Below are 27,350 nucleotides of genomic sequence, written 5' to 3' on the forward strand. Positions count from 1 at the left end.
ATTATAGAATTCTGAATAAAGAAAAAATTAGAAATTCAGAATTTTGCAACACCTCATAAACTAAAGGGCCTAATCAACCATCAGTAGCTGACTAAAACCATAGGATGAAAGGTGATAAAGAACTTTATACTGGATTCATGACAACAACTGAACTCACAGATCAGTCTTATCCTTAAATATTAAACAACCTGACATTATGTATCTCTAAATGTGATGCAAGAGAAGCATATAACACAGAGCCAATGAAGGAAGGATCCCTTGGGAATGACAACAAAAGGATGAAATCCGCAGAATGCAGGGAGGGATATTCTATACTCCATGTGAGAGTCTCCTCAATAAATAAACTGCATGAAAGAAATGAGAAGGGGTAGCAGATCATGAATTTATGAACACCTTTTAACCAAATCTTATCAGTGCACTTTGTTGGAGGCTATTTTGACCATTAATTACAAAGAGATATTTTTTTATTTTTTAGACATCTTTTTAAAATTATTTTTTAGACATCTTTGAGGGAATCTGGGACAATGAACATAGATTGGACTTAAAATAATCAAGAATTAATGTTGACTTTCTCAGCTATGATAGAGCTCTTACAATTGTATTACATTTTTTATATAAGCCTTAATTTATTATAAACATATACTGATGTATATGGTTAAAATGGTTAAAGTCTGAAATTTGCTTTAAATTACCAGGAAGGGCACCTGGGTGAGTCAGGTGGTTGAGTGTCTGATGCTGGGGTGGCTCAGGGTTGTGAGATTGCATGCTCTCTCACTCACTGTCATTCATTCATTCATTCATTCATTCGTACGTACGTATGTACATACATACATACATAAATGAAATCTCTTAAAAATTAGGGAAAAAAAGGAGGGGTTTATGTATGTGTATGTGAGAAGATTTAGGTAGATAAAACTCAAAAGATAAAATGTTAACTGTGTCAAACTGGGTGATGGGAATGCCTGGGTGGCTCAGTGGTTGAGCATCTGTATGCCTTTGGCTCGGATCATGGGATTAAATCCCCACATTGGGCTCCCCGCATTGGGCTCCGCATTGGGCTCCCCACGGGGAGCCTGTTTCTCCTTCTGCCTATGTCTCCACCTCTTTGTGTCTCTCATGAATAAATAAGTAACATCTTAAAAAAAAAGAAACTAGGTGATGATGGGTTCATGGAAGTTCAATATCTTATTGTTTTCATTTGCAGAGAACTTTAAAACTATCATAAGAAGTTAATTTGGGGGATCCCTGGGTGGCTTAGCGGTTTGGTGCCTGCCTTCAGTCCTGGGCGTGATCCTGGAGACCCTGGATCGAGTCCCACATCGGGCTCCCTGCATGGAGCCTGCTTCTCCCTCTGCCTCGTCTCTGCCTCTCTCTCTCGAATAAATAAAATCTTTAAAAAAAAAGTTAATTTAAAAACTTAAAAGTTGAGCATAGTGAAACCTCCTTTAATCTCTACTCACTTATCATAAATAAGTTACTTAGTAGATGAATCCTTTTCAGACCTAGTTAGTATTTTTGCAAACATTATATACTTATTCACATTTATACAAACATATGTAAGATTTTTCATAAATAAAATACTACACATATCTTACACTTTCTTCCCAATTCATATATCCAAGACATTTTTGTGTTCATAAACACATTTGTAATCAGTCTCAATCCTTTTTAAAGTTTAAAGACTATTTATCTGAGAGAGTGGGGGAACTGGGGGGGGGGGCAGACAGAGTGGGAGAAGCAGACTCCCCACTGAGCAGGGAGCCAGATGCAGGGCTTGATCTCAAGAGCCTGAGATCATGACCTGAACAGAAGCCAGATGCTTATCAGACTGAGCCACCCAGGCACCCCAGGAGAGAGAAAATCTTAAGCAGACTCCATACCCAAAGCACAGCCAGATGCAGGGCTGGATCTCATGATTCTGAGATCATGACCTGAGTAGAAATCAAGTTGGATGCTTAACCCACTGAGCCACCCAGGCACCTCACTGTTTGCTTTTTCTTATGAAATCACAGGACCATCTTATATGCTATTAATATTAGCTACGATCCATTTTAGACACTGCAAAATATTTTCTCCAAATCTGTTGCTTAAAACTGAAATTTGGTATTTTCTATATTCAAAGATTTTAAAAAGATTTTATTTATTTTAGAGAGAGTGGCCAAGCAGGGGGAGGCGCAGAGGAAGAGGGAAAAGCAGACTGCCTGCTGAGCAGGGAGCCCAAAGTGGGGCTCAATCCCCGATGTGGGGCTCAATCCCCAAACCCTGAGACCATGACCTGAGCCAAAGGCAAACACTTAACCGACTGCACCACCCAGGCACGTCAGTAAGGGTGTATTTTAAAGCAATAAAAACTAAAATTGTTTAGCATAGTTATATTAAAATAAACTTGGTGGGATACCTGGGTGGCTCAGCAGTTGAGCATCTGCCTTTGGCTCAGGGCATGATCCCAGGATCCGGGATCAAGTTCCACATCAGGCTCCCTGTGAGGAGCCTGCTACTCCCTCTGCCTATGTCTCTGCCTCTCTCTGTGTCTCTCGTGAATAAATAAATAAATCTTAAAAAAAAAAGATAAAAAAATAAGATAAAATAAACTTGTTAAAATATTAATATCCAAATCAGAAAGTTTCTTATAATATCTAAGACAAGAAAATACTAGTATAAGTACCAGCCTCAGAGTTCCAAATGCTATGTCCCCGTTCAATATAAAGATCAATTTGTAGGGAACTTGTGTTTCCAGGAAGATAGAACAGATTGTTTTCCCTATTTCTCTTGAGAAGTATAATACAAATTCTGGGCATTATAAATAAACATAAGAAGAAAAACAAAGGCAGATAGGCTAGGGACCTTGGGACCCAAAGAACAATACAAAGGTAACTTCTTGGTTTTTTTTTTTTTTTTTTTTGCCTTTATCTTAGATTGGGAGTTGAAAAGTCAGCAACCCAGAAATCCTAACAGGTGCCAACATCAAAAGTTCCAATACAAATCTTTTCATTCTAGGCAAAGCACCAGGAAAAGGACATCCTAGAAAGAGAAAACTTTTAGATGATAATCAATCCACTCCAGCCAAACACTGCAGGGAAAAATAAAACAGCACAAAAAACCATGCTCCACCCACATCCACACAAAGGCTAAATGGGAAGGCAGGCTGTGATGTGGAGCCAATACCTCTCCAGAGTAGTGTCAGAGAAAGCAAAGTTAGGGAGGCCCGGACTTCTACTCCCACACAGCAAGCAGTAAGGAGGCACTGCCCCTCAGCCCCTCATGGTGTGACAGAAGGCCTAGTGGAGAGCAAAGACTTCCACCATGGCTCAGCAGTCCTAAGACCACACATTCCTAACTCCCCACTCCACAGTATTAGCCAAACTCCTACATGCACTCAACAGTAACAAAGAGTACTTCCCTCCCCTGATGGGTAATATCATAGAAATCCAGATAAAACAGTATTAAATAAAGTCCAGATTCTCAAAACATAATACACACAAAGAATATAGATCTAGCAAATACCACTCATTATACCAAGAACCAAAGGGATCTCAAACTGAATGAAAAAAGGCAATCAATAGATGCTAACACTATGGTGACAGAGAGAAGAATTATCTGACAAAAATTTTAAGGCAGCCATCATAAAAATGCTTTAACAAATACACTGAAAATACAACCTATCAAAATTTGTGGAATAAAGCTGAACCAGGGCTGAGAAATTTTTAGCACTAAATGTATATAAGATACACAAGTCCCCCACCAATAATCTAAACTCCCACTTCAAAATCCTAGAGTAAGAGCAAAATTAATCCAAGGAAACAGAGGAAATAATAAAAAATAAAACCAGAAATTAATGAAACTGAAAACAAAAATAGGGGGAAAAAAATCAGTGAAACAAAGAGCTGTTTTCTCCCTGAGATTTAATTGACATACATCTCATACATCAAGTTTAAGGTATGCAGCATAATGGTTTGACATACGTATACTGGGAAATGCTTATTACTGCAATAGATTTTAACGTTCATCATCTCATACAGAAGCAAAAAACTGATTTTTCTCCTTATGATAAGAACTCTTAGGATTTACTCTTAACTTTCATTTATATAATACAGCAAAAGATAAACTAGTCACCATGGTATACATTACAGTCCTACTACTTATTTACCTTGTAACTGGAAATTTGCACCTTTTGACCCCTTCTTCCAATTCTCCCTTCCCACGTCTCCCACCTCTGGCAACCACCACATGTTTGATCTCTTTTTGCCAAGTTTCTATTGCTAGGGTTTTGTTTTGTTTTTTTAAGATTTGACATCTAAATAAGATCATACAATAGTTGTCTTTCTTTGTCTGACTTATTTCACTTAGCAAATGCCCCCCAGGTCCACCCATGTCACAAATGGCAGCATTTCCTCACTTTTTTATGGCTGAATAATATTACATTGTGTATATACAGAACAATTTCCTTATCCATTCATCTGATGATGACCATTTAGGTAGTTCTGACATCCTGCAGACGGTAAATAATACTGATATTATTAGTAGGGGATACAAATACCTTCTCAAGTTAGCATTTTCATTTCCTTTGGATATATCCCAGAAGTGGAACTGCTGCATCATATGGGAGCTCTATTTTTAATTTTTTGAGGATCCTCAATACTGTTTTCCCTAGTAACTGTACCAGTTTATAATCCTATCAATAGTGCACAAGGGTTCCCTTTCCTCCACATCCTCTCCAGCTTTTTTGTTATCTCTTATCTTTTTGATCATGCTCATTCCAATAGGTATAAGGTGGTATCTCATAGTGGTTCTGATTTGCATTTTCCAATGATTAGTAAGGCTGAGCATCAAAGAGCTGTTTCTTTGAAAATACGAATAGAACTGACAAACTTCTAAAAAGAATGACAAGAGAAAAAAGGGAAAAAACAAATTTTCAGTACCAGAAATATCACTATAGATATCAAAAGGACAATAAGGATACTAAAGGTATACAACGAACAACCTGGACACATAAATTTGACAACTTAGGTGAAATGGACTACACTTCAAAAAAAAAAAAAAAAACCTACAGCAGCAACTAACCCAATATGATACGGAAAATCTCAATAGTCCTATGACATTTAACAAAATTGAATATGTAATTATTTAATTCCCAAAAAGAAATCTCCAGATCCAGATGGTTTCTGCCAAATAATTCTACCAAACATTTAAACAACCTTAAAAATTCTATACAACCTCTTCCAGGGAATAGGAAAACAAACCCAACTTATTTTATGAATTCAGTGCTCCTCGGATTTCAAAACAATACATACAAACACACACAGCGGACTAACAGTTTTCATAAACACAGATGTAAATATCCTTAACAAAATATTAGCAAATAGAATTCAGCAATATATAAAAAGAATTCACAATCAAATAAGTGGGATATATGGTAGAGATGTACACCTGGCTCAAGATTTGAAAATTGGTTAGTAATACAGCATATTAAACTAAAGGAAAAAAAAAAAAATCACATGATCCACTGATGCAAAAAAGGCTTTTAACTAAATTCAACATTTAAAAATCTCTCAAAAAAAAAAAAAAAAAAAAAAAACAGAAATAGAGAGGACCTTCACCTTGATACAGAATCTAAAACTAAAACTACCGGTAACATTTTATCTAATGGTGAAAGACTAACTGCTTTCTCACTAAAGAAAAAGTCAAGGATGTCCATTCTTACCATTCTTACTCAACTCAGTGTTTGAAATGCCAGCAAACTCAATAACATAAGAAAAAGAAAAACAGAGGTCAAAGATGAAGAAATAAAAGCGTACCCATTTGCAGATGACATGACTGTTTTCCCAGAAAAAATCTCAAGGAAACTTACCAAAAAACCTCCAAGAACTAAGAACTATGTTCACGAGATCACAGAAAACAAAATAAACACTTAAAAATCACTTGTATTTTAATATATAAGCAATGAACGTATGGGTAGTGAAATGAAAAATATAATGCCATTTTAAATTGCTCAAAATAACTGAAATGCTTAAGTGCAAAAACAACAGAACACATATAAGACTACATAATGTTGATTAAAAACATCAAAGAAGATCTAAGTAAATGGAAAGATGTGCTATGTTTATGAACTAAAAGACTCAAAGCAATAAAGATGTCAATTCTCCCTAAACTGATTATAGCATTAACGAATGCTTATCAAAATAACTTATTAATATAGGCAAGATTATTCTAAAGTCTGTATACAAGACCAAAGGAACTAGAATAGCTAAAACAATTTTGAAAATACTGTAGAAAGAATCCATTTACTCAATTTCAAGATATGTAGTTACAGTTATCAAGACTATGAATGTGGGATCCCTGGGTGGCGCAGCGGTTTAGCGCCTGCCTTTGGCCCAGGGCGCGATCCTGGAGACCCAGGATCAAATCCCACGTCGGGCTCCCGGTGCATGGAGCCTGCTTCTCCCTCTGCCTATGTCTCTGCCTCTCTCTCTCTGTGACTATCATAAATAAATAAAAATTAAAAAAAAAAAGACTATGAATGTTATCTATTGGTGGAAGGAAAGACACATGGTTCAACAGAACTGAGAACCCAGAAATAAAGTCACACAAATAAGCCCAAGTCAATTTTAACAAAAGTGCAAAAGCAATTCAATGAAAGAAAGCCTTTCAACAAACTGTGCTAGAGACTTCGAACACCTACATGCAAAAACCAAACCTTGACCTAAATTTAACACCCTATACAAACATTGACTCAAAACATATCATGGACTTACACAAAATTATAAACACTTTAGAACAAAACGTAGAAAAAAAATCAAAATCCAGGGCTAAGCAAGGTTCTTAAACAACATCAAAAGCATAATTCTGGGCTGCCTTGGGACTCAGTTAGCTAAGAATCAGAATCTTGATTTTGGCTCAGGTCAAGACCTTGCAGTCATGGGATGGAGCCCAGCATTGCGTTCTGTGCTCAGTAGGGAGTCTGGTTCTCTCTCACTCCCTCTTGACTCCCACCCAACCCCTTGGGTCCACACTTTCCCTTCTCTCTCTAAAATACAGTTATCTTTTTTTTTTTTCTTCAAAAAAAGCGTAATTCAAAATAGAAAAATTGGATAAATTGTGGTCAAGTAGGTGGTATGCTGGTAGTGAAGTGAATATACCTATGAAAGGGCAATAAGAAAATTCCTGTGGCGATGGTAACGTTCTATATCTTGACTATAATAATGTCAGTATCACAGCTCTAGCAGGTGTTTCCCAATATGTTTTTTTTTTTGAAATCATAAAAACTAGTTCTGCATGATATTACCATTGAGGAAAGCTGTCAAAGGCTAAACAGGATGTATTATTTCTTACAACTGAATGTGAATCTACAATTACCTAAAAATAGTATTTTTTTTAAGATTTTATTTATTTATTCATGAGAGAGATAGAGAGAGAGGCAGAGGGAGAAGTAGGCTCCATGCAGGGAACCTGATGCAGGACTCGATCCCAGAACTCTGGGATCAGGCCTAAGCCAAAGGCAGATGCTCAACCGCTGAGCTACTCAGGCGTCTCAATAAACAGTATTTTTAATTTTTATTTTTTTTAAGATTTATTTATTTATGAGAGAGAGAGAGAGAGAGAGAGAGAGAGGCAGAGACACAGGAGGAGGGAGAAGCAGGCTCCATGCCAGGAGCCTAACGTGGGACTCGATACCGGGACTCCAGGATCCCGCCCTGGGCCAAAGGGCAGGAGCTAAACCGCTGAGCCACCCAGGGATCCCTAAACAGTATTTTTTAAATTTTCACATTAATACCTCTAGTTTCAGGGCCTAAGAATCAGTGTACAAGCAACTCCCTTAAGAAAATAACTGAGGGGTAGCCCGGGTGGCTCAGTGGCTTAGTGCCTGCCTTCAGCCTGGGACATGATCCTGGAGTTCTGGGATCGAGTCCCACATCGGGCTCCCTGCATGGAGCCTGCTGCTCCCTCTGCCTTTGTCTCTGCCTCTCTCTCCCTCTCTCTGTCTCTCTCAATAAATAAAATCTTTAAAAAAAAAAAAAAAAGAAGATAACTGAAAGAAACTTCATACAGTATTTACATATTTATTTAACAGATAGTGATAGCAATATCACTGATTTCACCCCAAAAGATCTGAAGGCTAATGCTTTAAAAATTAAAACAGGGGGTCCTGGGTGGCTCAGTGGTTGAGCATCTGCCTTCACCTCAGGTTGTGTGACCCTAGTCTTGGGACTGAGTCCTGCATCAGGTTCCCTGGAGGGAACCTGCTTCTCCCTCTGCCTGTATCTCTGCATCTCTCATGAATAAATAAAATTTTTTGGGCAGCCCCAGTGGCGCAGCAGTTTAGTGCCGCCTGCAGCCTGGGGTGTGATCCTGGAGACCCGGGATCGAGTCCCACATCGGGCTCCCTGCACGGAGCCTGCTTCTCCCTCTGCCTGTGTCTCTGCCTCTCTCAATGTGTGCCTCTATGAATAAATAAATAAAATCTTTAAAAAAAATAAAAAAATAAAAATAAATAAATTTTTTTTAAAAAAACTAAAAATTGGGCAGCCCCAGTGGCGCAGCGGTTTAGCGCTGCTTGCAGCCCAGGGTGTGATCCTGGAGACCCGGGATGGAGTCCCACGTCAGGCTCCCTGCATGGAGTCTGCTTCTCCCTCTGCCTGTGTCTCTGCCTCTCTCTTTCTCTCTGTATCTCATGAATAAAGAAAATCTTAAAAAAAAACCCTAAAAATTAAAACAATTAATATGTTAAATTAGGCAAGATTAAGATTAAATACAACAAAACTAATGTAAAACATTCATGGTATATATATTAATCTAAGAGCAGTCTTCAAACATTCTGCTCTTAGGAGCCCCTCACAGTCCTACAAATTATTGAGACCAAAGAGATTTTCTTCACATAGCTTATACTTACCAATGCTTACCTTATTAAAAATTAAAACAGAAGAACTTTAAAATATATATTTGATTTTAAAATAGTAATAAAAAATTAACATAATGTTTAAAAAATTTATTTCCAAAACTTAAAAGTGAAAAGAGCTCTGTTACACATTTTTTGCAAACCTCCAGCTCAACAGAATATAGCTGGATTCTCATTATCTGCTCTCTATTAAATAAACCATGATAATGTTGTTTCAGTAGAAGTAATGAAAAAAGGCAGGCTTCACCCCGATACAGTCAGTCCAAGTATTTTAATAGCTATTACAGATAACATTATTATTAATAATAATAATGTTAATAATTAATCATAACATTATATATATAACATTATATATATATAACATTAATATATATAATTATATTATAATAATAATAATAATAATAATAATTATCTGTAATAGCTATTACAGATAATTATTATTGATATTCTTTTTTGAAACTACAACAAAACTCAACAAATTTTAAATTTTAAAAAGATTCTGGGGCAGCTGGATGGCTCAGTCAGCTGAACATCTGCCTTCGGCTTAGGTCATCATCCCAGGGTTCTGGGATCAAGCCCTGAGTCAGTTCCCTCCCAGCAGGGAGTCTGCTTCTCTCTCTCCCTGCTGCTTGTGATCTCTCTCTCAAATAAATAAATAAATTCTATTTTCTAAATTCTAAATTCTAATATGGAATCCTAAAACATATCAATGAACTTTAAAAACTTATGTTAAAATCCTATCTATCATGCTCTTCGAATGGATCTTTTATTCATGCATCATTTTGTAACATCATGCATTGGTCTTCTGAAAAATACTGGTTCAGAGTTACAGAGACATTCCAACTCTTAGGCAGTATCAAAATAATAATTTTGAAACATTTCATTTCATCAGGCAGTATCAAAAGTCACATGTGTAAATATCATTATTGATGTCACTAGAAAAGTGTTTAAAAGTACTGGGAAGTTGTCAGGCCTAATGTGGCACATGCAAGTCTTCCAAAAAACTATTCATAAATGACATGATTTTACTTGTAGAAAACCTTAAAGATGCCACAAAAAACAAACCTATTTAGCAAAGTTGCAGCATACAAAATCAGCACTCAAAAGTCAGGTTTTTTAAAAAAGATTTTATTTATTTATTTGTCAGAGAAAGAGAGCATATGTGCACACAAGCACAAGCAGGGGGAGCAGCAGGCAGAGGTAGAAGCAGGCTCCCCACTGAGCAAGGAGCCCAATGAAGGACTCATTTCCAGGACCCTGGGATCATGACTCAAGCTGAGGGCAGATGCCTAACCAACTAAGCCACCCAGTTGTCCCAAAAGCTTCTGTAAATTATAATAACTCAAAAAGGAAACTAAAGACAATTCCATTTATAATCATATGAAAACAACAAAATACAGAAATAAACTGAATCAACAAGTGTAAGACTTATACACTGCAAGCTAAAAACACCGCTGAAGGAAATGAAAGACGACGTAAATTCAAATGGATCCCATGTCCATAGGTTGGAAGACTTAACTATTGTTAAGGTACTTACTTCCTGAAGTGACCTACAGTTTAAATCCAAACCCTATTAAACTCCCCATGGTATTTTTGCAGGAAAAAAAAAAATCCTAAAATTCATATAGATTCTCAAGCGTATCAAATAGCCAAAAGAACCTCAGAAAAGAAATTAAAATTGGAAGACTCGTACATCCTGACTGCAAAACTTATTAGAAAGCTACACTAATTGGAATAGTATTGTACAGGCATAAGGACAGGCAAGTAGATCAAAGGAACAAAATAGCCCAGAAATAACCTTTACCTATAGAATTATCACTAGTGATTTTGGAAATACAAAATTAAAACCCCAAACAGATACTACTCCGAATTCATTAGAATTGTTTTCAAAAATAGAAACAAAACACAAAAAATAATAAGCCTTGGCAAGGATGTGCAGAAATTGGAACCATGGGGGACGCCTGGATGGCTCAGTGGTTGAGCATCTGCCTTCATTCAGCTCGGGGCGTGATCCTGGGGTCCTAGGATTGAGTCCCATACTGGGCTCCTTGCATGGAGCCTGCTTCTCCCTCTGCCTGTATCTCTGCCTCTCTCTCTCTCTCTCTCTCTCTCTGTCTCTCTCATGAATAAATAAATAAAATCTTTTAAAAAAATTGGAACCTGGTACACATTCCTACACAAGTAGGAATATAAAATAGTACAGCTGCTGTAGAAAACAGTATAGTGATTCCTCAAACAATTAAACACAGAACTAATGTATGACTCAGCAATTCTACTTCTTGATACATATTAAAAAGAAATGAAGCAGCGATTCAAAAGATATTTGTACACCCATGTTCATAACAGCATTATACACAATTGCCACAAGATGGAAGCAACCCTAGTGTCATCAACATAAACAAAATGTGGTATATATATAAAATGAAGTATTATTCAGCCTTTAAAAAGATAAGAAATTTTGGCATATGCTACAACATGGTTTCATCCATTGCAGGCATGCTAAGTTACATAAGCCAGTCACACACATTCAAAAATAAATTATATGATTTCGCTTCTATGAAGTACCTACAGTAGTCAAATCCATAGAGTGTAGAGGGTGGTTGCTAGGGTTGGAAGAGGGGAGAATGGGGAGTTATTTTTTAATGGATATGGAGTTTCAGTTTGGGAAAATGAAAGAAGGTCTGGAGATGGATGGCAATGTTGGCTGCAAAACAATGTGAAAAGTACATAGTGCCACTGAACTGCACATTTAAAAAGTGGTTAAAATGGTAAATTTATATTATGTGTAGCTTACCACAATAAAGAAATGTGCACCTGCACACACACACACACACACACACAAACACAGATGTGCACTCAAGGGTCAAGACAGAACAAAATTAGTGTGAACTGCTTTGATTAGCAGTCAGAAAAGTGATAGTTTAGCTGTGAACATCATGTGAAAAACAATTTTAGTACAGAGTGATCCCTCTGCCTTAATATTTATGTACTACCAGTTTTCACCCACATCTGCTTTTACACTATCACAGCATATATCAGCAGTTGAAAGTGGGGAAATGTCTTAGAAGTATTATGGACATAATTTTTACCTTGTAGATTCATATACTCCCTACAAGAGTCTTGGTGATCCACCAACCACACTTTAAGAAACACTACTCTTAAGAATTGATAAATACAGGAAGAACAGAATAATATGATAAAAAAAAATGCTGGAAATTTTCCAAGTCTTTCTCAATAAGGGAAATGTTCATAACTGGAATGCATTATTGGCCTTAAAATGTCAGAAGTTCCTAAATCAGGCACTGCCTTTAAAAGAAACACCAAAACATTCTGCAATACTCCAACTCTAAAAATCTCAGATTCTACATATTTTTCAACATTCATTGAATAACTCATTCAACACATATCTACTGAGTATGTAACCTTGTGCTAGATTAGATTCTAAGGCAACAAAGGAAGAGGCTCAGCCCTCCGATAATAAGAAACTCAACACAGAACCATTAAAATACTGGACAATAAGTACTATAAGAATAGCAGTATAAAGTACTTGGGAGGTGACACCACAACACCACAGAGTATGTCAGAGTTGGGAGATTCCGCAAATTTAAGATAAGACCACTGACACTGACCACTGGTCTGGGACCAGAAAAAAAAATGAATGAAGAAAAGTGAACAGAACCTAAGGGTTCTGTAGCACACTACCAATACAACAAACATAAATATTACAGGAATTCCAGGAGAGAGAGAGGAAGATGCACAAAGAATATCTGAAGAAACAATGGCCAAAAATGACCCCCAATCTAGTAAAGACATGAATCTACAAATCCAAGCATCTCAATGAACTCTCTCTTTTTTTTTAAATATTTGATTTATTTATTCACAAGAGCACACAGAGAGAGGCAGAGACATAGGCAGAAGGAGAAGCAGGCTCCAGGCAGGGAGCCTGATATGGGACTTGATCCCAGGACTCCAGGATCATACCCTGAGCCGAAGGCAGATGCTCAACTGATGAGCCACCCAGGCATCCCTCAATGAACTCAGAGTGCGATAAACTCAAAGAGACCCACACTGAGACACATCATAAGAAAACTTTCAGAAGACAAAGAATTTTGGTTTTGTTTGTATGATTGTATTTATTTATTTGAGAGAAAGAGCACTCGTGCATGAGCAGGGAAAGAAGAGTAGAGAAGGGCAGAGGGAGGAGGAGAAACAGACTCCCTGTTGAGCAGGGAGCCCAATGTAGGGCTTAATCCCAGGACCTGGGATCATGACCTGAGCAAAAGACAGACTTAACCAACTGAGCCACCTAGGCACCCCTAGAAGACAAAGCATTTTGAAAGCATCAAGAAATGACACACTGTAATGTATAAAGGAAATTCAATTAAGATCGACATCCCGCTTCTGAGCAGAAACTATAGAGGCCAAAAGGCAGTGAGATGCCATAAAATAAAATTAAAAAAAAAAAACTGTTGAAAGAAATCTGGCAAAACTATACTTCAGTACTAAAATTAAAACATTTCAAGCTAAACAAAAGCTTACGGAGTTTATCACTAGTAGACCTGTCCTACAAGAAATGCTAAACAGACTCCTGCAGGCTGAAATGAAAGGATATTAGATAGTAACTAGAAGCCATATAAATTAAGATCATCAACAAAGGCAACTACACACATAGCTATAAAAACCAGTATTATGCTTTGGTTTGTAACTCTTTGTTTCCCATGCATAAAAGACAAATGCATAAGTAATTCTTTTGATGGGCATATAACTTATAAAGATGTAACTTGTGACAATAATAACATAAAGGGGGGAGACAACTGTGTAAGAACAGTTTTTGTATGCTATTGAAAAAAAGTTGGTATCAAACTACATTGTTATAAATTTAGCATGTTAACTGGAATTTTTCCCCCCAAAAAAAAACCCTCATCCCAAAAAAAGTAGGATTAGGTACTATAGATGGGACAATTAACTTCCTGGAGATTAGAGAAAGCTGCAGAAAGGAGTTGACACCAGAGCTCTGAGGTTAGGAGACAATAAAAATAAAAAAAGAGTATATATATGGGGTGCCTGGGTGACTCGTCAGTTAAGCGTCCAACTCTTGATTTCAGCTCAGGTCATGATCTCAGAGACATGAGACTGAGCCCCACATGGAGCTCCATACTGGGTGTGCTTAAGATTCTCTCTCCCCTCTCCCTCTGCCTCTCTCTCCTGCTCAAGTTCTCTGTCTTAAAAAAAAAAAAAAAGAGAGAGTGTGTATAAAAGCATATAAACACATAAATGTGCAGGTATTTATATCACTTTTTAAAAAGGGAAATTCATATGAAATTAACCACATTAAAGTGCATATTTCAGCAGCAGTTAGTGCATTCAGAAGGTTGAGCAACCATCACTTGCATTTAGTTCCAAAACATTTTTGTCACACCCCACCCCACAATCCCCACAAAAATGACCTCAGACCCATTAAACAATCACCCACTCTCCATTCCTTCCCTCCCCCCAGCTCCTGGCTCCACCTTCTAGCTCTGTGAATTTATCTACTCTGGATAGTTCATACAAATGTAATCATAAAATATGTTACCTTTTGTGTCTGGCTTCTTTCTACTTCACATGTTTTTGAGGTTCATCCACACTGTAGCAGAATTAGCACTCCATTCCTTTTCATTACATGGCTGAATAATATTCTATTGTATATATTCCATCACACTACATATATCTATTCATCCACTGATGGACATTCAGGTTGTTTCCACCTTTTGGGTATTGTGAATAGCACTGCTATAAGCATTCTTGTAAAGTATATGTTTAAATATTTAAATATTTCAATTCTTTGAAATATGTATCTAACAGAATTACTGGGTCATATGGTAATTCTATATTAACATTAGTAAGTAGGACAACTGGTTGGCTGAAGAGGCTAAGTACAAGGAAATCAGATGGGAGGCTACTGCAGAGGTGCTACTAAAGAGGAGGATGTGGGCAGTAGAGATATTACTAAAATAGCAAAAAAATAGCTGAAGATGAGGTATGTATACGGAGGGCTCAGGACAAACTTAAAGTTCTAAGCTTAGGTTACTGATGGACAGTAATGTCTTTCGCTGGAATAGGAAAGCCAAGAAGAGCAACAGTGGGGGGATCCCTGGGTGGCTCAGCAGTTTAGCACCTGCCTTCGGCCCAGGGCCTGATTGGGCTCCATGCATGGAGCCTGCTTCTCCCTCTGCCTATGTCTCTGCCTCTCTCTGTTTCTCATGAATAAATAAATAAAATCTTTAAAAAAGAAAATTAAGAAGAGCAACAGTGGGATAGAAGTGGGGAAAGAGGGCAGCCCGGGTGGCTCAGCGGTTTGGCGCTGCCTTCAGCCCGGGGTGTGACCCTGGAGACCTGGGATCAAGTCCCACGTCAGGCTCCCTGCATGAAGCCTGCTGCTTCTCCCTCTGCCTGTGTCTGCCTCTCTCTCTCTCTCTCTCTCTCTTTCTCTCTCTCTCTCTCTCATGAATAAATAAAATCTTAAAAAAAAAAAGTGGGGAAAGATGACATAAAGGGATGCTTTGTGCAAACTGAGTTTGTAGTGCTCAAGAAATACCATTCAACAACACTGAGACTGGAACTATGCAAAAAGAATCACTGAGATCACCGAGTCATCAACATACTGATGGTAGAAAGTAGATATAACACCAAATTATAAATACATAAAATGGGGGATGCCTGGGTGGTTCAGCAGTTGAGCATCTGCCTTTGGCTCAGGGCCTGATCCCATATTCCCAGGATCGAATCCCACATCCGGCTTCCTGCATGGAGTCTGCTTCTTCTCCTCCCTCTGCCTGTGTCTCTGCCTCTCTTTCTGCGCCTCTCATGAATAAATAAGTAAAATATTAAAAAAAAAAAAAAGTAATAAATACATAAAATGAAATTATTTTTAATCATTAAGTTTTCTGTGTGCTAGTTATAGCAATATCAATTGCATTTTTAAAATTCTCAAACAGCTTTCTTGGATTAAATCCATAATAAATAGAGGTGATTTACTAAATTGGAATAAATCTAAATAAAGTTGTTATATTACTTAATACGCATGTATATACATATAAAGAGATTACAATATTAAGAGGAAGTGGTTCATTAGATTATGAAGGCTCTCAAGTCCCAAGATCTGCAGGCAGCAAGCTGGAGACCCATGAGAGCTGACGGTATAATTCTAATCTGAATGCCAGCTCAAGGCCCAGGAAAAGTCCATGTTCCAGTTTGAGTCCAAAGGCAGGAAAAGAAGCCAGTAGGACAAGAAGAATTTCTTCTTATTCACAGAAGCGTCAGTCTTTTTATTCTATTCAGGCCTTCAACTGACTTTGGTCAGTCACATTAAAGAAGGGCAATCTGGTTTACTCAGTCTACAGATTCAAATATTAAATCTCCAGAAATTACTTTAAGAAATCCTATCTGACCACATATCTATCCACCTCATGGCTCAGTCAGGCTGACACATAAAATTAACCATCACAAGTACTGTTCAAGATAATTCATGATACTCTTATAAGAAAACCGAATTTTGGGCAGCCCCGGTGGCGCAGCGGTTTAGTGCCGCCTGCAGCCCCGGGCGTGATCCTGGAGACCCTGGATCGGGTCCCACATCAGGCTCTCTGCATGGAGCCTGCTTCTCCCTCTGCCTGTGTCTCTGCCTCTCTCTCTCTCTCTCTCTCTCTGTGTGTGTCTCTATGAATAAATAAATAAAAATTTAAAAAAAAAAAAAGAAAAAAGAAAACCGAATTTTTCATCAGCAAAACATGGTTCTTGACTACCCAAACAAATTTAGTTTGTTTAAAAAAGAACCTAATGAGGGATGCCTAGGTGGCTCAGGGGTTAAGTACCTGCCTTCAGCCCAGGGTATGATCCTGGAGTCTCAGGATTGAGTCTCACATCAGGCTTCCTGCATGGAGCCTGCTTCTCTGCCTCTCTCTGTGTGTCTCTCATGAATAAATAAATTAAATTTTTAAATAAATAAAAAATTTAAAATTTAAAAACCCTATGAAACAGAATACAGTACACATTATAACTTGTGCAAATCAAAAAAAAAAAAAAAAAGACAATTTGTTGAATAGATAAGGATTTTAAGCCATGCTCTTGAAGCAGAATGACATGACATTCTTTGAGCTGGACCAAAAAGTGAGCCATCACAAAAATCAACCAATGCAAGCCATTTTCTCAAAATATAAAAAAATTTTTTTTTTCAGTTTTAAGTCTTTTTGCATAATGTGGCTTAATCCTTTGATACTTCCTTCTATTAGCCAGTACTAGAATTAATGAAGATACATTTGGCACAGTTATTTTAAAGTGAAGTATGCATATCAGTATGGTCTTTACCAACATTTATAAAGTATCAAGAACTGGTATGTGAACAAGTTTGAGAACCACTTATTTATTTGAGAGGCAGAGAGAGAGAATCCTTAAACAGACCTCCTGCTGAGTACAAAACCATGCAGGACTCAGTCCCAGGACCCTGACAGGACCTAAGCTGAAATCAAGAGTTCACAGCTTAACCAAAAGAGCTACCCAGGTGATCCCAACACTGCAATTTGTTTTTAAATGAGGCAACACCATAGATAAAAACATGTAACATTCCGAAAGATAAATTAAAAGGGAAAATAGCAATGCACGGAGAAATCTATGTTGTTCTTTTTTTTTTATGTTGTTCTATATAATACTCTACCATCTGTCTAACGAGAGGAGGAAATTGTAACATATATATGACTATATATACATAAGAAATTCTGGAAAGACATAAATTGTTAAATTGACTTTAGGTGGGGAAAATGTACGGGTAAAGAAGTGAATAATGGGAAAGAGTCTGTCTTACTCCTCTCTTTATAAACTTTTTTCCTTTTTGATTTTTAAATTATGGGCACATTATTACTAAAATATAGCTGTGTATGTTTTCAAAACACCTGGCAAGTAAAGCAATTAACATAATCACAGTAAAATTCACACTTAATTTTTCTCAGTTATTAGGGAAAGGACTAAGGAAAAGCTATAAAAAGAAGAATAAGACTAATAGGTACCTGACAGCAGCCAAGAGTTATGCTACAGAACCAAAAATGGCCAAAAAATCAAGGTGACTAATTCATCATCATAAGCCTCTTAATGCATTTTACGAACAAAAAGATTTAAAATATCTTAAATTACTTAAAGTTCTTTGTAGACACAGAACATTTAAAATTGATCTAAAACACTTACTTTATTGTTCTACCTAGTTCCAAAAAGGAATCATGAACTGAAATGTTATATTTACAATGCCAAGTAACGTATGTTCTACATAAAACCACATTTAAATGATTAAAGCAACAGTAAAAATTGTCTATATATTTTGTAAACCCCTAGTAAATTCTCATATTTTAAGTCTCATATCAAAGACGCTTTCCCTGATTGCCTAGACTAGTTTCCCAGTTAGGTTTCTCCTTTGTATCACTGTGCAGGTACTAATTTAATAGAGTCCATTTCCCTGACTGATATGTAAATTCCATAAAGACAGCTATATATGTCTTATCTGCTGAAATCATCCCTTGGTCTAGCAACAGGGCAGGAGCTCTCTTTTTTTTTAATTGGAGTTCAATTTGCCAACATTTAGCCTAACACCCAGTGCTCATCCTGCCAAGTAGGAGCTCTCTTAACAGATATTTGAGGAATAAAGGAAACCAATAGGGTTAACTTACTGGTATATTTCAAATGAAAAATTCATTTTATCCAAAACACAACTGTAAAATTATGGATTATCATACTATGTTTGTTTAAAGTACACCTTCATTTTTATTAGAAATTTAAGGGTAACTGGCTTAAAATTTTACAGCAGCAAAAATATCAAATGAACAATTTTTTTTTAAAAAAAAAGCTTGTTGTAGGAAAGAGAACCTAAAAAAATTACAAGACAAAGGAAAATCTCATAAATTCAGTTAAAGTTCACACTGAGTAGAAAAGGAATTAATATTTGGAGGGAACATGTCCGCTTAAGGCAAAGTAATGCCTGCTTTAGGCAATGCAATGTATCCTAGCCTCTTGATCGAACTACCAATTTACCGGAAATGGTCTAGTTCTCAGTATATGGTCTATGGATCCCTACGGGTCCTCAAGACATTTTCACAGAGTCATGAAGTCAAAACAATTTTCACAGTAATATCAAGACATTATTTGCCTTTTATTTTTTAACAGTATGCCTTTTTCATTCTAGTTTTCTCACACATGTAGAGTGGTGTATTCCAGAAGTCATGTGATATACAATACAGCAAGATTAAATGCAAAGGCAAACAGAGAATCCAGCTGGCTTCAATTAAGACAGACATAAAGATCTGCAAAACTGTAAATCACTCCTTTCCCTAATATTTTTAGGAAATAGTTATCTTTCATTAAGTATGTTACTGTATATGAACATGAAGTCAATTTAGCACTGCAGTTTTAAAATATTAAGTAAATATTTTTAAATGTTTTAGTTTCTAATATAATTGCAACTAGATACTAAAACCCACATAAATGAAAGATTTGAGTCCTTAATAATTTTTTTAAAGATTTTATTTATTTTTAGAAAGAGGATGAGCAGGAAGGAGAGGGAGAAAATCTGAAGCTGATTCTGAGCTGAGTGCAGAGCCCGATGTGGGATTCAATTCCATGACCACGAGATCATGATCTGAGCCAAAACCAAGAGTCAGATGCTCAACCAAATGAGCCACTCAGGCACCCCCATAATTTTAAGACAGTAAAGGGGTACTTCAATCATACAGTCCAAGAGCCCCCGATCTAGACTGAGAGAATTTCTATGAAACAACAAATTTGTTTTTTTCAAAGAATAAATGTAAAATGAAAGAGAGGAATCCATACATGTAATGGATCTTAAGGAAAACAATGATCAAATACAATGAATGAACTTTACTTGTACCTTGATTCAAACAAATGGCTTTAAAAAAAAAAAGTGAGACAATGAAGAAAACAAAGACTAGCTGGATATTTGGTGATATTTTAAGAAATTAACTTTTTTTTAGTTATTAACAGTATAACTAGTGAAGCTGGGTGATGACCACATGGGGGGGGGGGGAGTTCATAAGACATGCAGTTTGGAACATCAAATCCTTTTAAGTAGCAGAACTTAAGAAACAAATATATATATTGTCTAACTTACTTGTTCAATTCTAACTCTAAAACAAGAAGCAAATAACAGTATCAAACAACATAAAAGACACTGAACTGTCAAAATAGAACTTGTTTTATATGTTTATATTGCTCCATTTTCAGAGCAAACAAAAATGTTCTTTACCTTTTTTATTGTTTTAAAACCAAATAAATTAGAGCTGCTAAGAATATTCTGTACTTATTTTAACACTTCTTACAAACCTAATCATACTCACAAATATAAATGTTAATTCAACATATTTAAAGACCTTTATCAACGGCAATATGCTGGGGTTATACAGGCTAAAAACTGAAAAAAGGAAAACCATCACCTAAAGGAGCCCACTATCTACTTTGTAACCAAGACATAATCTGCACTCCATATGATATAAAGTGATAATTAGTTCCCTGAAAGATGTCTAATACAGCTTACTTAACACAAAGTACTGATTTTAGCAAATGATTACACACAGAAAAAAAAATTTAACTTCTAAATAATATTTTAGGTGTCACTTTTGGTAAAGTAGTAACAAGCATTCACCAGCTGAACACTCCCAGGTTTGGCTCTTTGCATCTTACTTCTTCTCCCCTTAGTGTCTTCACATATTCTCAGGACCTGAATGCCGCTCCCTAGAGGTCTTTTAGTAAAAGTCACCTTACAGAGCTAATTCCCTTCACCCATTTAACCACTTAAGGTTTTCCTACTTTAATGAACTTAATTTAAACTTTATATTTAGGGGTGCCTGTGTGGCTCAGCAGTTGAGCGTCTGCCTTTGGCTCAGGGTGTGATCCTAGGGTCCCAGTATCGAGTCCTGCATTGGGCTTCTTGCAGGGAGCCTGCTTCTCCCTCTGTCTATGTCTCTGCCTCTCTCTGTGTCTCTCATGAATGAATAAATAAAATCTTTAAAAATAACTAAATAAATAAACTTTAGGGGATCCCTGGGTGGTGCAGCGGTTTAGCGCCTGCCTTTGGCCCAGGGCACGATCCTGGAGACCCAGGATCGAATCCCACGTCGGGCTCCCGGTGCATGGAGCCTGCTTCTCCCTCTGCCTGTGTCTCTGCCTCTCTCTCTCTCTCTCTCTGTGTGTGTGACTATCATAAATAAATAAAAATTAAAAAATAAATAAATAAACTTTATATTTATAATCTTCTTGCTTATTGCTAGCTCTCCCCATGAGACTAAATTCTATGAGGACAGGGACAAACTCTTCTTTTTATATGTTTATTTTTTATTGAAATACATTTGATATGTAAGAACTGGAATAGCCAATGCCTGGCACATAAAAGATAATCAATACAAGATGAATTAATATATTCTAAAGGGTTGAGGCAATTATGATTTTTGTTAGGACTCAAATATGAAAAACATACCAGAAGCCAGTGTAAATGATTCAACCAACTAGACTACTGAAGGCAGCAACTCTCGACTGCAAGGAACTTCCTATCTATCTTGTTTTCCACAATTCTCACAGATTGTTGCTGTTGTGTTCATGTGTAGAAAAAAAGGCCAAATGTCAGTGTTGTTTTGTAAATTGTTATGTTCATGGTCATTATTTCCATAGCAATGAATGTAATATGTAATTTATTTAGTGATATATGTTAACAGTTTTACAATTCAGCCCCAAACGGAGTCAGCATTTAAAATAATTGTGTTCAAAAGACAGCTAGCTGGTAAGAGAGGAAGAAATCACCATTGAATGAGAGAAAGAATCTGCAAGTCATGGATCTGACATGGGACTTGTATCCAGAATGCATAAAGAACACTTATAACTTAATCAAAAAACAAAAACCCAATTTGAAAATGAGCGAGGATCAGGGCACCTGAGTGGCTCAGTAGGTTAAATGTCCAACTCTTGATCTCAGGTCTTGATCTGAGGGTGCTGAGTTTAAGCTCTGCACTGGGCTCCAGGATGGGTGTGGAGCATACTTTAAAAAAAAAAAAAAAAAAAAGGCAAGGATCTGAACAAACATTTCTCCAAAGACAACATACAAATGGCCAATAAGCACATGAAAATACCCTCAACATCCTTAGCCAAAAGAGAAATGCAAATGAAAACCACAACCATACACCAATTTACCACCCAACAGAATAGCTATAATCAAAAGACAGATAAGGGATTCCTGGGTGGCGCAGCAGTTTAGCGCCTGCCTTTGGCCCAGGGCACAATCCTGGAGACCCGGGATCAAGTCCCACATCGGGCTCCCGGTGCATGGAGCCTGCTTCTCCCTCTGCCTGTGTCTCTGCCTCTCTCTCTCTCTCCCCCCCTCTCTCTGTGACTATCATTCATAAATAAATAAATAAAATAATTTTTTTTTAATTAAAATGCCTGAAAAAAAAAAGGTTAAACATAGATATCCTACATGACCTAGCAATTCTACGCCTAGGTATACTCCCAAAAAATATGAAAACTATCCACACAAAAACTTGTACACAAATATTCAGAGCAATATTATTCATAATAGCAAAACATGGAAACAACCCAAATATCTGTCAACTGATGAATAAATTCATATAATGTATTATTATTTGGACATAAAAAGGATGAAATACTGGGGCACCTGGGTAGTGCAGTTGGTTAAGCATCTGACTCTGGCTCAGGTCATGATCTTGAGGTCATGAGACTGAGCCCACATCAGACTCCACTCAGAGCTTAGAGTCTGCTTAAGACTCTCTCCCTCTCCCTCTCCCCTTCCCATCCATGCCCTCCAAGGTAAATAATAAATCTTAAAAAAAAAAAAAAAAAAAAAGAGAGAGAGAGAATGAAATACTGATAAATGCTACAACATGGATGAGCTGGCAAAACATTAATGCTAACCAAAGGAAGTCAATCATGAAAAATGTCATACTGTATGCTTCCATTTACTGAAATGCTAAGAAGAGGCAAACCTATGGAGACAAAGTAAATTAACAGTTGCCTAGGGGCTGGGGAAGGTGGAAGGGATTGTGGGGGGCGGGGGTGATGGCTAAAAGGCAGTTTTCTTTTTTGGGTGATGAAACATTCTAAAATTGTGGTGGCAGACTCACATCTGTATGATATACTAAAACCACTGAACTACATACTTTAAATGAGTGAATTGTGTGATATGTCAATTATATCTCAATAAAGCTGTTACAAAACAATAAAATCTTCTTGTTTTTTGGTTACACTCTATTGGATTTCTCAGGGATATTATAGCTACATTAGTCCTCATAAAAGCCTTAGGGTATATCCCTCTAAACAGAAATTTCTTTTTTTTCTCCTCTCCAGAAATTCTCCTTCTTTAAAGGAGGCAAAAATAAGGAAGATAGAACAAGAAAGAAAATCTTCAAAAGTGAATGATTACCATCTGTGACATCATTTTACCTACTCATTCTCATATATTGAACAGTAATTTTTCCTACTAGTGTTACACTTTTGTCTCCTTTAAGTATTTCAAGAAAGTCAAGTTTAATATGAAATGTTCAACTGAGTTTATTCTTTGACTTATTTCAAGTTTGATCATTCCTTTTATAAACGCATTTTGTAGAGATAATGTGAGAATTCACAATATCACAGTAAGATGGCTCAAACAAAGCCTGATATTCAGGAAATTATTCTTTATCTTTATGCTACAAGCGATGAAGGATCCGAAAGTTGAAGAGCAAAATTCCACAGTGGGGGTGAGGGGGACACAGAGGCTCTGTCCTACAAAGGTACAGTCATGCCAAGAAAACTTTTGGCAGATAATCCAAGACCAAACAAAACTGCAGCAGCAGCAGCATGATCACCACCACCACTACCACCACCGCCACCGCCGCCACCACCCCCATGATCACTCAACACCACTCTCCTCTTAAAGCATCTATTTATATGACTTTTTTTTTTCTAATAATGAAGCATTTAAATGTATGGAAATATCCTCAAACCCAGTTAATAGCACATCTTATCATTTTCCCACATGCATCATATCTTAAAATATATATATATATATGAAATACAAGGTAACACAGATCCATTTTCACTTCCTCTCTCCCTTTTTTGGTAACCATTATCTTGCAATATGTTAATCATTACTATGCATGTTTAATTGTAACCACACAGGTATCTGTGAACAAAACAGAGTACTGTTTGTTTTTACATGTTTTCAAACTTTACCAAATGGCATATTGTCTGTACCTGCTTTCTTAGCTCAACATTTTGCTTGTTTGTTGTTTTTTTAATTCAGTCATGTTGTTTCATGACAACTACTGGTCAGGATTCTGTTCTGTGAATATTACAATACATTTATCCATACTCCAATAGGTCCTAATTTTGTTACTAAGAAGTTGCAATATCCAAAATTTCTTGAGCACAGATACTAGTTTCTAGGATACACTCCTAGGAGGAGGACTACTAGGTCAAAGATTATTGTACCTTCAACTTCCTAAGAGGTCACTAAGTTGATCTCGTTTTTACACTCAAACCAGCAGTATAAGAGTTCCTGTTTCTCCTCATCCTTACCAATTCTTGATACTGTCATACTTTTTTTACTTTTGCACACTGAAGGGTATAAAGTGGTACCTCATTGGTTTATTTTTTACTATTATTATGTATCGTTTATTGGCCTTTCAGGTTTTCTCTCATGTGCAATGCCTTTAACAATACTGCTATTTATCTATTAATTTCTGGTAGTTTATAAGATAGTCTGGGTATCAATCCTTTATTGACTATGTGTGTTTCTAAAATTCTTCCCTCCAAGCCTTTTGCTTATTTTGAAATCAGGACAGTATAGGAGAAGCAAAGACAATTACTACCTTTTCAGAGTTCACAACTATTTTCCAGACCTTCATATACCTATTCCTTTCTCAAACGTTTCTGGCCACTCACAGAAGATGAACTCTTCCCTGAGTGCCAATACACACACACACACACACTTATATATGAACTGAAAAACAGGGTTCTAAGTCATCTTCTCCTAAGACATTAAAACCACAAGAAGAAAAAAAAAAAAAAACAAGCAAATACCTAAGGACAAGTTTTCTCCTTCCGTATAGCCAATGCCATATTTTAGCCCTCATATCCATACCTCATACAGATTTCATACGGGTCAGTAAACAAGCATCTATTTTGATTAAATACGGTGGCTAAAACCCCTAATTAGTAAATAACCATCATATGGCTACATCAGGATGTCTGAAACAATGAGTTCCCGTTCTCTCGACCCAATGAATTAAGGTGCAAATCAAGACTCCATAAACAAATGAAAAATTTTTATTTTCAGTCACGCTGACATAGAATCAGTTCTTACAGATAAAAGTTGCTCTGCAGAACTGAAAGGATTCTGAGTATTTTAGTGAGAACAGACTACTGCTCAAAGTAGTTTACTTCATTTCAAGGAGAACTAATGTTTTGGCAAACAAGCACGCTGCCCTAGAGATACATAATCATACAGCAAAAAGGGCTTTCGATCACTCAATCTAACGTTTTCATTTCGAGGTGAGGAAATTGCAACCCAGGCATTCATGAATTCCCCGAATCCTACTCCTCTAAAATCTACAAATTCAGGGTTCTCCCACTGCATCATGCAGAGATGCAGTTTTAGATTCCCCAATTGCAAAACTCAGATTCCCCTGCGAATTTTACGAGATTGAGTTGATGTGTTATAGAAATGATGGAATTAACTCCCATCCCCACACCACCCATCGTTTTGTCTCTCCACTTCCCTTTTCCACCTCCATCCTCCATTATAATCAAGAGAATGAAAAAAAATACCTGACTGAATTTCTGGCCCCAATCAGGGACAGAGTCCTGAGCCCCTGGCTATTGCGTCTGTGTTTAGTCAGAAGGGGTTTTTTTTTGTTTTGTTTTGCTGTCGTTATTATTGTTTAATCCTCTAATCCTTACGCAACAATACCTACTAAGCGCAGGTTCGGTGGGAAGCGCGGTGCACGCCGCTCCTCCCAGCCCGCAGACCCCCGCCGCCAGGGAGCCCGGGGCGCCGGGCAGGGCGGTGCCGGGCAGCGGGGAGCTGGGGTCGCTGGGAGAATGGGGCTGGCGAGGAGGAGGGTCCCGGCGACACCCAGGAACAGGCCGGGTGGCGGGGCCACTCACCTTTACGCAGCTCCCGCTCCCACACCGTAACGATGGGCCGCGAGTGCTTGCGGTGGTGGATGAGCCACAGGGACAAGGTCTGCACGCTCTGCTGCGAGTTGCTCAACTCCGACAGCTTCTTCTCCAGCGCCGCCTCAGAGAAGGCTGACATCCCTCCGACACCGCGTTCACGCCGTCCCACGACGTGGGGCTGAGGGGAGGAGAGTTTCGCCGCCCGCGCTGCGGCCTCGCCCCCTCACCCCACCCTTCCCCACGCCTTCACCACCGCTGCCGCCACATCCAAGACCGGCCGCAGACCAGCAAGATGGCGTCCGGCCGGTAGTGACGTCAGGGCCCCTCCACGCCCCGCCCATCGGAAGAGGCAAGGCCAAGCGACGGGCCTCTGAGCGGAAGGGCGGGGCCAAAGCTGGCGCAAGGGACGCACGAGGGGGCGTGCCCTCGGGGTTTTGGCCAGGGGAGGGGTGGGGCTTCCCCAGCCTGCACCTTTTCTGGGGTAGAGCCGTATGTTAAAGAAAGGGTGATTAAAAATCTCTACATAGGCGTGCAAATTGATACAGCCAATTTGGAAGACTATTTGGTGTGATATACTTTAAAATTGCACCTTCCCTGTGACCCTGTAATTTCGCTAATTGCTCTCAATGCTAGGGAAACAGCAGCGCTGCTGTAGGCTAGTTGGGTGTGGCTCATTCACAGCAGATAAATAGATTAATTGTGATACTGCATATTGCAGAATACACGTAGCAGTTTAAAAGATTAATAAATCCAGTGGTGGATTGGAGGGGTTTTTTTTTAAGTTCCAGGGTGAAAAATACACATTTGTTTATGAAGTGTATATTGTGGGGCACCTGGGTGGCTCAGGCCTTTGAGCCTCGGATTCTTAATTTCAGCGCGAGTTGTGATCTCGGGGTTGTGGGATTGAATTCCCCCATTGGCCTCCCTGCTCAGCGAGGAGTCGGCTTGGGATTCTTTTCTCCCTCTGCCTCTGCCTCTCCCCACTCCCTGCTCATGCTCTCTCTTTCTAAATAAATAAATAAAATCTTGAAAAAATAAAAGTGTATATTGTATATGAGGTCATAAGTATGTAAATGCATGGCAAAAAGTGCAGGAGAATACATACTACATTAACAGTAGTGTCAAAGAGAGGATCAGAATTGGAGCCCTTAAGCTATGTGTATATTGTTTTTATTTTTTACAAGAATTGGTTATGTATTCCTGATAAAATTTATTGGTTTATGTATTCCTGATAAAATTAAAAAATAATTGCAAAATC

General features: G+C 37.7%; 1 protein-coding gene across 3 annotated transcripts in view; it reads right to left on the reverse strand.

Moving 5' to 3' along the window:
- The window catches only part of RPRD1A (regulation of nuclear pre-mRNA domain containing 1A), an 81,673-nt gene extending 55,257 nt beyond the window's left edge, over positions 1–26,416 (reverse strand). For 2 of the 3 annotated variants that reach the window (XM_077900497.1, XM_077900496.1), the window contains exon 1: positions 26,081–26,416. In XM_077900497.1, the coding sequence (XP_077756623.1) occupies positions 26,081–26,231 (151 nt within the window). In that variant the 5' untranslated portion in view covers positions 26,232–26,416. The remainder of the gene's footprint in view (positions 1–26,080) is intronic. The other variant, XM_077900495.1, reaches the window with a different exon arrangement.
- Positions 26,417–27,350: the final 934 nt, after the last annotated feature.

This window comes from Canis aureus, chromosome 6, assembly GCF_053574225.1.
Source record: "Canis aureus isolate CA01 chromosome 6, VMU_Caureus_v.1.0, whole genome shotgun sequence".
NCBI classification, from domain to species: domain Eukaryota; kingdom Metazoa; phylum Chordata; class Mammalia; order Carnivora; family Canidae; genus Canis; species Canis aureus.